Raw genomic sequence first — 9,542 nt, forward strand, 5'->3', positions numbered from 1 at the left:
ATAACTAGGGTAAACTATTAAGATGGTTATTCAATTTAAAAAATAACCAGGGTAAATGAATTGCGTACCAAACCAAGTGAATCGAATATCCTAGCCACCTTTTTTGCCTTACCGAGCAAACCCATCTAATTACTTGTATAATAGATTATATAAGAGTTAATATATATCAAGATACTTCAACTTTTTACTTTTTGCCACATGTCAAAATATAAGGTTGTCACATGGTATGTTATTGGTTGTCAGAAACACTTCAACATATTTGAATGGTATTAGTTAATTGCCTAAAGAAAAAAACTAAATTTACATATAATTTTTAAGTCCAGATAATAAGTGTAAAATACTAAGTATAATATGCCAAGTTCACGGAGATATATATGTATATTAAGCCATTACATGATAGACGATACTGAGGTGTTGGGGTTGGGGCCTCGACAGTTCCTTGAAATGATGATGTGAGGAGACAGCGTTGCCCAAATGGATGGGTCACGTGTAACTCGACTAAGGCCCCATTCAAGATGGGCCCAAACGGAGGTGCACACATCCTAGGCCCAGTCGGACTAAGTAGTCAACCGAATAAACGATGTGGAAACGACATGAGGAAACTATCGGCTGCAGTGGATCATGATGAGATCAATATTCACAAAAATCGCACTGGAAGGTGCAGGGTAAGGACGGTGCGCCCTCTTTGTCCCCGACCCGAAGAGTATTCCTCCCCCTTACCCTCTCCGTTCCTTTCTCTCTCTAAAAACAGAGCTCAAAAGCAAAACAAGGAACATAATTTTTTTTTTGTTATTAAAACCAGCCTTCGCGAGGGAGATAGAAAACCCCAAACAAAAATATAAAGAAAAAAGGAGAGCGGGGACAATGAAGCAGAGCTCATCTGAAGCAGTCTCCTCATCGTCTTCTTCCTCTACGCCCAGCGGACCTGACCAATCACAGCCCGCTACCTCAGCATCAGTACCTGAAAACCACCACAACCACAGCAATAGCAAACCCTTGGCATCGATAACGGCGGCGGATGACTTAGCTGGTGCGGTGTCGAGAGACGGCAGCGGCGGGGCCCAGGAAATGGTGACCGTCGATCGACGAGGAGAATACTCGGCGGTCTGCAGATGGACGATTAATAATTTCTCGAGAATCAAAGCTAGGGCACTATGGAGCAAGTACTTCGAGGTAGGCGGTTACGATTGCCGTTTATTGGTGTATCCAAAAGGGGACTCCCAGGCTTTGCCGGGTTACATATCCATTTATCTCCAAATCATGGACCCGCGGGGTACATCATCGTCTAAATGGGACTGCTTCGCCAGCTACCGCTTAACCATCGTCAATCTAATCGACGATTCCAAAAGCATTCACCGTGATTCATGGCATCGTTTCTCAAGCAAGAAGAAATCTCACGGTTGGTGTGATTTCACGCCTTCTTCTACTGTTTTCGATCCCAAGTCAGGTTATCTCTTCAATAACGACGCCGTTTTGATTACCGCCGATATCTTAATCTTGAATGAATCCGTTAATTTCACACGTGATAATAATGATGTTCAATCCTCATTGTCTTCTATGATTTCGTCTTCCGTCGTTGCCATTCCCGTTTCTGATGTTTTGAGTGGCAAATTCACTTGGAAAGTGCATAATTTTAGTTTGTTTAAGGAGATGATTAAGACACAGAAGATAATGAGCCCGGTTTTCCCAGCCGGGGAGTGTAACTTGAGGATTAGTGTGTATCAAAGCTCGGTTAACGGGCAAGAGTACTTGTCTATGTGTTTGGAGAGTAAGGATACGGATAAAATGGCTGCTTCCGATAGGAGTTGTTGGTGTTTATTTAGAATGTCAGTGCTGAATCAGAAGCCAGGGTCGAATCATATGCACAGAGACTCGTATGGGAGGTTTGCTGCGGATAATAAGAGTGGGGATAATACCAGTTTGGGATGGAATGACTACGTGAAGATGTCGGATTTTGTTGGGCAGGAGTTGGGGTTTTTGGTGGATGATACTGCTGTATTTAGTACTTCATTTCATGTGATCAAGGAGTTTAGTAGTTTCTCCAAAAATGTAGGGTTGATAGCAGGGAGGACAGGGAGTGGAGCAAGGAAGTCTGACACGTATATGGGGAAATTCACTTGGAAGATTGAGAATTTTACAAGGTTGAAGGATCTGTTAAAGAAGAGGAAGATTACAGGTCTTTGCATCAAGAGCAGGAGATTTCAGATTGGAAATCGAGATTGTCGTCTGATTGTTTATCCTCGAGGTAATGCGAGAATCATTTTAAATTCTTTAGTAGTGAATTGGATTTTGTGCTCATTTTTCTACAGACAAATGGAGTCTGCTATTTTAAGTTTAAGGAAGTGATTAGTCTTGCAATTTGCATTTTTTAAAATTATTATTGGATTGAACTACGAGATGGTTGCATGCTTATGGTAATTGTCCACCACTAAGATTTTCATTTTAAGTCCAATTAGTAATTTGTTAGCTTAAGGCTCCATGATAATTTCATATTTAACTTGTTTGAAAACGTTTTGGCTTTATTTGCACCTTGCTTAGGTTTCCCTTAGGGTAGGGTGACAGATTTTCTAGCTGTCATTTGCTTCTTTTGTTTTGCCTCCAGAGACAGGTATATTCAACCCTTGTAATCTATTTTGTCGTCAGTCCTATTATCTTTTCATGTAAAACAAGGTGGCTTCTGTCGGAAAGTGAACTGATTGAATTTTTCTATGGGCTTGATGGTATCAGGGCAGTCTCAGCCACCGTGCCACCTGTCTGTGTTTCTTGAGGTTACTGATTCACGAAATACTTCCAGTGACTGGAGCTGTTTTGTAAGTCATCGGCTGTCAGTTGTGAACCAAAAGCTGGAGGAGAAGTCAGTTACCAAAGAATCTCAGAATCGCTACTCTAAAGCTGCGAAAGACTGGGGTTGGCGTGAATTTGTGACGCTCACCAGCCTCTTTGATCAGGATTCTGGTTTCCTTGTTCAGGATACTGTTGTATTCTCTGCAGAGGTTCTTATTCTGAAAGAGACATCGATAATGCAAGATTTTAGTGATCAGGATTCTGAGTTAGTAAATGCTGTTCCTCAGATAGAAAGGGTTGGAAAGAGAAGTGCATTCACATGGAAGGTGGAGAATTTCTTATCTTTCAAGGAAATCATGGAAACCCGCAAGATTTTTAGCAAATTTTTTCAAGCTGGTGGATGTGAGCTTCGAATTGGTGGGTAATTGTCTCCTGTTAACTCTCCATTTAGAATGCCCTTGTAGTTGGCTCTCTTGATTAATTGGTTGTTTCTAATGATGCAGGTGTGTATGAGTCCTTTGATACCATTTGTATATACTTGGAGAGCGACCATTCAGTTGGTAATGACCTGGACAAAAATTTCTGGGTTAAATACAGAATGGCTGTAGTGAATCAAAAGAACCCAGCCAAGACCGTCTGGAAGGAATCTTCGATTTGTACAAAGACATGGAATAATTCTGTTTTGCAATTCATGAAGGTATCAGATATGTTAGAAGCAGATGCAGGGTATCTTGTGCGAGACACTGTTGTTTTTGTTTGTGAAATACTGGATTGCTGCCCTTGGTTTGAGTTTTCGGACCTTGAGGTTAGTCCTTTTTCGATCTCTTCCTTTCATGTGTTGTTTGAAATTCGCGAAGATGAATTTTCTCTATATTATATTTTCCGATTCAGAGTCAATCCTTCTGGGCTTTCCATTTATATGAAACTTGCTTTCTATTACAAAGGAGTTTTGGTACAGGAAAGGGCATTTCTGCTGCCTGCCCTATTAAAGTTTTTATCAGTTTGCCCTCAATTTTGTGTACCCAATTTTGACCAGATTCCTTTAAATCACTCTTTCATGCGATGTTCATTACGTTCCCAAACTGACTACTTTGACAAAAGGGACGGGGCTAGTAAAAGCCAATATATGTGTACGCATAATATCTTTGTATTTCCTGGATGGAATGGCATTATTTTCTTAATACGTTTCTAGTTAACTAATATCATCATTTTGATGTTTTGTTTTCTCTACTTTTGCCAGGTTTTGGCTTCTGAAGATGACCAGGATGCTCTAACAACTGATCCTGATGAACTCATTGATTCTGAAGACAGTGAAGGAATAAGTGGGGACGAAGAAGATATCTTTAGAAACCTTCTTTCCCAAGCTGGATTTCACCTTACCTATGGAGATAATCCATCGCAGCCACAGGTCACGTTGCGGGAGAAGCTTCTCATGGATGCTGGGGCAATTGCTGGTTTTCTGACTGGACTTCGTGTTTACCTGGATGACCCAGCCAAAGTGAAACGTTTGTTGCTTCCAACTAAGCTCTCTGGTAGTGGTAATGGAAAGAAGGTTTCGAAGGCTGACGAATCTTCACCGAGTTTGATGAATTTGCTAATGGGGGTCAAAGTTTTGCAGCAGGCAATTGTTGATCTTCTCTTGGATATTATGGTGGAATGTTGCCAACCCTCAGGAGTAGCACATGGTGATTGTTCAGATGCAAACTCTAAACCTTCTTCCGATGGTGGGGAAGCTGCTAGCCCACTGGACTGTGATCAGGAAAACGGCACCGTGGCATCTGCTCAATTTCCTACGAACGAAAGGTTGGATTCTTGTGTTGATGATGGTAGCACTGCCTCTGCCGTGCAAAGCTCTGACATGAATGGGATTGATATCTCTGGAAAAGCTATCCCTGGACTGCCTATTTCTCCACCAGAGACTTCTGCTGGGGGTTCTTTGGAGAATTCCTCACTTTGCTCAAAGGTATAATAATTCATAAATATAGTTGAACTGACTTGATTACTAATCATGCATTAACTTCTTGAACTAATCAAATTTCCAGACCAAGTGGCCTGAGCAGTCTGAGGAGCTTTTAGGGTTGATTATCAACTCATTGAGAGCCTTAGATGGAGCTGTTCCACACGGATGTCCAGAGCCAAGGAGGAGGCCCCAGTCTGCACAAAAGATTACTCTCGTATTGGACAAAGCTCCTAAGCATCTGCAACCTGATCTAGTTGCATTGGTGCCTAAATTGGTAGAGCATTCAGAGCATCCACTGGCTGCTTATGCACTACTGGAACGACTTCAAAAGCCAGATGCAGAGCCTGCATTTCGAATACCTGTAAGATAGTCTTTGTTCGGGACTTGGATTTCTTTTACTTATATGGTATATTTGGGATGTCAATAGGTTGTGCTTTTGTAGAATTGAGGAGTTTCTGAACATTGGCTCAAACTTGAATGCAACTCCTTTCTTTCCCTAATTTGTTGTTTTTTTGGTTATAAATTCAGTACCTAATCATCAGTTTGTAAATTAATGATTCTTCTATTTCAGGTATTTGGAGCTCTCAGTCAACTAGAATGTGGCAGTGAAGTGTGGGAACGTGTCTTATTTCAATGTTTTGAGCTTCTGACAGATTCAAATGATGAACCTCTGGTTGCGACAATAGATTTCATCTTTAAAGCTGCATTCCAATGCCAACATCTTCCAGAAGCAGTATGATATACTTTCTCGTATCGATGTTGTATTCTGCATATTAGCATTATTCCGTGAAGCAGATATAATTCCTTTTTTTTCTCTTATGTAGGTTAGATCCGTTCGTGTTAGGCTAAAACGTTTGGGCTCTGAGGTGTCACCTTGTGTTCTTGATTTTTTATGTAAACTTGTAAATAGTTGGGGAGATGTTGCCGAGGCCATACTAAGAGATATTAATTGTGATGGTGATTTAGTTGAAAATGTCTCGGGTGTGGCTTCTGCGCTCTTCTTGTTTGGTGAAAATGGAGCCACTTCTGAAAGACCGCATGCAGTGGATGAGCAGGCTTTTTGTGCTACTCATCATTTTTCTGACATTTATATCCTGATTGAGATGCTATCTATACCTTGCCTAGCTGTTGAAGCTTCTCAGATGTTTGAGAGAGCTGTGGCTGGAGGAGCCATTGTAGCTCAGTCTGTAGCCTCGGTCTTGAAAAGGCGTCTAGCTCAGAGGTTGAGTCTTAATTCCAAATATGCTGCTGAAAGCTTTCAGGTTGCTGATGCTGTAATAGAGGGAGAAGCCAGTGAGCAGCTTAGAGCTCAACGGGATGATTTCACTTCTGTTCTGAGTCTTGCCGAGACCTTGGCACTTTCTAGAGATCTTCGTGTCAGGGACTTTGTGAAAATGCTTTATACAATATTATTTAAGTGGTATGTAGATGAGTCCTACCGAATGAGGATGCTAAAAAGACTTGTTGATCATGCAACCAGTACTACTGAAAGTAGTAGCGAAGTAGACTTAGATTTGGATATTCTTGTTATTTTGGTTTCCGAGGTGCAAGAATTTGTCAGACCTGTCCTAAGCATGATGCGGGAAGTTGCTGAGCTTGCAAATGTTGATCGGGCAGCTCTTTGGCACCAGTTATGTGCTAGTGAAGATGCAATTATCCGCACACGTGAAGAGAGAAAGGTCGAAATGTCAAATATGGTCAAGGAAAAAGCTGCTTTATCCCAGAAATTAAGTGAATCTGAGGCTGCAAATCATCGGCTAAAGGTGTGTTTCTTAAACTAATGATAATGTTCAGTTCAGGGACTCCTCTCGCATATAAAATCTTTTCTGGAAATTTTTAGAATTAACACATTTTAAAATTGACAGTCTGAAATGAGGGCTGAGATGGATCGCTTTGCTCGGGAAAAGAAGGAACTTTCTGAACAAATACAGGAGGTTGAGAGTCAACTTGAGTGGCTTCGTTTAGAGAGAGATGATGAAATTGCAAAATTAACTAATGAGAAAAAAGCACTTCAGGATCGTCTTCATGATGCAGAAGCTCAGCTCTCTCAGTTAAAGTCTCGGAAACGAGATGAGTTGAAGGTACTTTTGATGACTAATGTGTTGCCTCTTTGTACTTCTCCTCTTGTTCTGCCTTGCGTTGATGGAAATCTTAGTGCTTGATCTGACAACTGTTATGTATCTAACAGAGAGTAGTAAAGGAGAAGAATGCTCTTGCTGAAAGATTGAAGAGTGCTGATGCTGAACGGAAAAGATTTGATGAAGAATTGAAACGGTATGCCACAGAAAATGTGACTCGCGAAGAAATTCGTCAGTCACTTGAGGATAAAGTTCGTAGATTGACCCAAACAGTGGGGCAAACTGAAGGTGAAAAGCGGGAAAAAGAAGAGCAGGTAGCTAGGTGCGAAGCATATATTGATCGCATGGAATCAAAGTTGCAGGCCTGCCAGGTTTTTGTTTCATCATAGTTCCTCTACTTTCTATTTAGTTATATTTTAATTTGAATTTCTAGGAGGTTTGTAACTATTTAGTGGCAAGAGCTGGATGGGGTTTAATATCGGACATGCCATTATCTATCTTTTGGTTTGTGATGCCTAGTTTGCAAATGAATCATCATTTTTCTGTGCTGTCACGGAAAGTTGTGAGCTTAGAAAGTCTAATTGAATATATATTTGTTGTGTTTGCAGCAATATATTCACACCCTGGAAGCCTCACTTCAAGAAGAAATGTCCCGACATGCCCCTCTCTATGGTGCTGGTCTGGAAGCTCTATCCATGAAAGAGTTGGAAACATTGTCTAGGATTCACGAGGAAGGGCTGAGGCAAATCCATGCCCTCCAGCAGCGTAAAGGCAGTCCTGCTGGTAGTCCACTTGTGAGTCCACATGCTATCCCACATAATCACGGGTTGTACCCTACAACACAACCACCGCCGATGGCTGTTGGAATGCCACCGTCCTTCATCCCTAACGGTGTAGGTATTCACGGTAATGGGCACGTCAATGGAGCTGTTGGGCCTTGGTTCAACCATGCTTGATTTCTCGGGCTGTATGTTCTTGCCCCATAGAGTTGGTTAACATCTCTCATTTCTCCATTTGACGAGATGTCCTATTTTTGAATTCTTTTTATTTTCTTTTTTTGGCATTTTTGCTGCTAGAACTTTTGGAAGCACATCACTGAGAAAGAAATAATAAGTTGGGGGGCGAGGCATCCCATTCCCCGGTAAAGGAAAGGGTTGTGGGTAGCATTCTGCTGATTGAATGTCTGCATTTCAAATAGAACTAACAGTTGGAAAATGCCATTTTACGTCAATGCTTCTTCTTCTGGTTATTTTTTTTATAGAAGTTAATCATAGGCTTAAGAGAAGTTTTGATGATGACTTTTTTATTCATTGTTTCTTTATCCTGGCGTTTTATTAATTTGATTCCTATCAATTTTAGTTGGTGTTGGAGGAATGACGTGACTGGTGACATGACATTTTTTGGGTTGGTTTTGCATGGAAACGTGACATTTTGGATCCAAATTTATAACCTTCTGAAGTTCGGATCTTTTATTCCTGAACATTTAAATGTTTATTCTATATCTCAACCCAATTTCTAAGAAAATCCCTTTTCTTATAACTGAAAAAGAAAATTCATAAATCCAATATTTATTCACTTACAACTGATTATATTATGAAAAGCGGTTTATGATTTTTCGATTCCAATTCAACTTTAATCACCTTTAAGTTCTAAAGTTCTTTTTCGAGAAAAGAGAATAAAAAAGGTTCTTTTAATGACACAATCTTATATGAAGTGCAACATAAACCCTTCTGTATTTTATACTTATTTAAAAAGTCCTGTCTATTTAAATAGTCGAATCAGTCCTCAACAATCAACATGTAAATCTTATCACATATAAGCATCTATCAGAATTTGCAAAATACAATTTTTAACAATTTTGTTTTTGAAAGAGAATTTTCAAACTACAATTTAATTTAATTTGAAATCCAAAATATTAATTTAATCTATTTCTTTAATAATTCATAATAAAATATTATCTATATTTAAAAAATTTAAATCCTTAGAGCTTTCCTTTTATATAAAGTCGTATAAATAATTATAATTACAAAGAAGAAGAAGAAGAAGTTAATGAAGCTTTTAAAGCTTTCATTTTATATGGAGTTGTATAAATATACGTCGGAAATATAAATCCGTGTTTAATGACTTAATATTAATTATACCATGAAACATACAATGTCGTAAGTAGCAACTTAACTAAACTTAAAATGATGGCTTTCTTATGTAATTTGAGTGGGAATGTATGTGCATTAAGTACAGGTTTCAAACACAATGAGGTTACACATTTCCAATCACGATGTTCGCAATTGCCATGTTAAGCAGATTCATCAATTATTCCGGTAAATTATTGAACCTAATACCACCCTAACGATAGAGAAATAAAAATAAAAAATCAACTTGAGGCATGGTGTTTTCTCGAATGATGATTTTACATAAAGATAAATTCCAATGAGATGTAGATTTATATATGAAAAAGAAAAATTAATCCATCATGCTATTGGTTTAGTAGTTAATTTGTTAGGGTTTAAGTTAATTGACATAAAAACATTTTGTTTTTCATCAAAGCTCTACTTTTTATTCTAATTTTCTTAAAAACATGAAAATTCCTTTCGCTCAAATAATTGTTTTAGAGTTATTTAGTGCCATTGTTTCACTTATAATCATATTCATTCATAACGAATAACAACATAAATGCCGTTGCAAACCACTTTCTTTTTTCCGTCTAGAAATTAAACAACCGA

The 9,542-nt window shown here is 39.1% G+C and overlaps 1 protein-coding gene across 1 annotated transcript; it reads left to right on the forward strand.

Annotated features, from left to right (window-relative positions):
* Positions 1-663: 663 nt before the first annotated feature.
* Positions 664-8,117, forward strand: LOC105767974 (uncharacterized). The gene is made up of 10 exons (XM_012587605.2): positions 664-2,245; positions 2,728-3,201; positions 3,288-3,589; positions 4,025-4,747; positions 4,827-5,105; positions 5,316-5,477; positions 5,569-6,507; positions 6,610-6,825; positions 6,933-7,193; positions 7,431-8,117. Exons 1-10 carry the CDS (start codon positions 865-867, stop codon positions 7,776-7,778), a joined length of 5,085 nt encoding a protein of 1,694 aa, XP_012443059.1. The 5' UTR covers positions 664-864; the 3' UTR covers positions 7,779-8,117.
* Positions 8,118-9,542: the final 1,425 nt, after the last annotated feature.

Source organism: Gossypium raimondii, chromosome 5 (assembly GCF_025698545.1).
Source record: "Gossypium raimondii isolate GPD5lz chromosome 5, ASM2569854v1, whole genome shotgun sequence".
Taxonomy (NCBI): Eukaryota; Viridiplantae; Streptophyta; class Magnoliopsida; order Malvales; family Malvaceae; genus Gossypium; species Gossypium raimondii.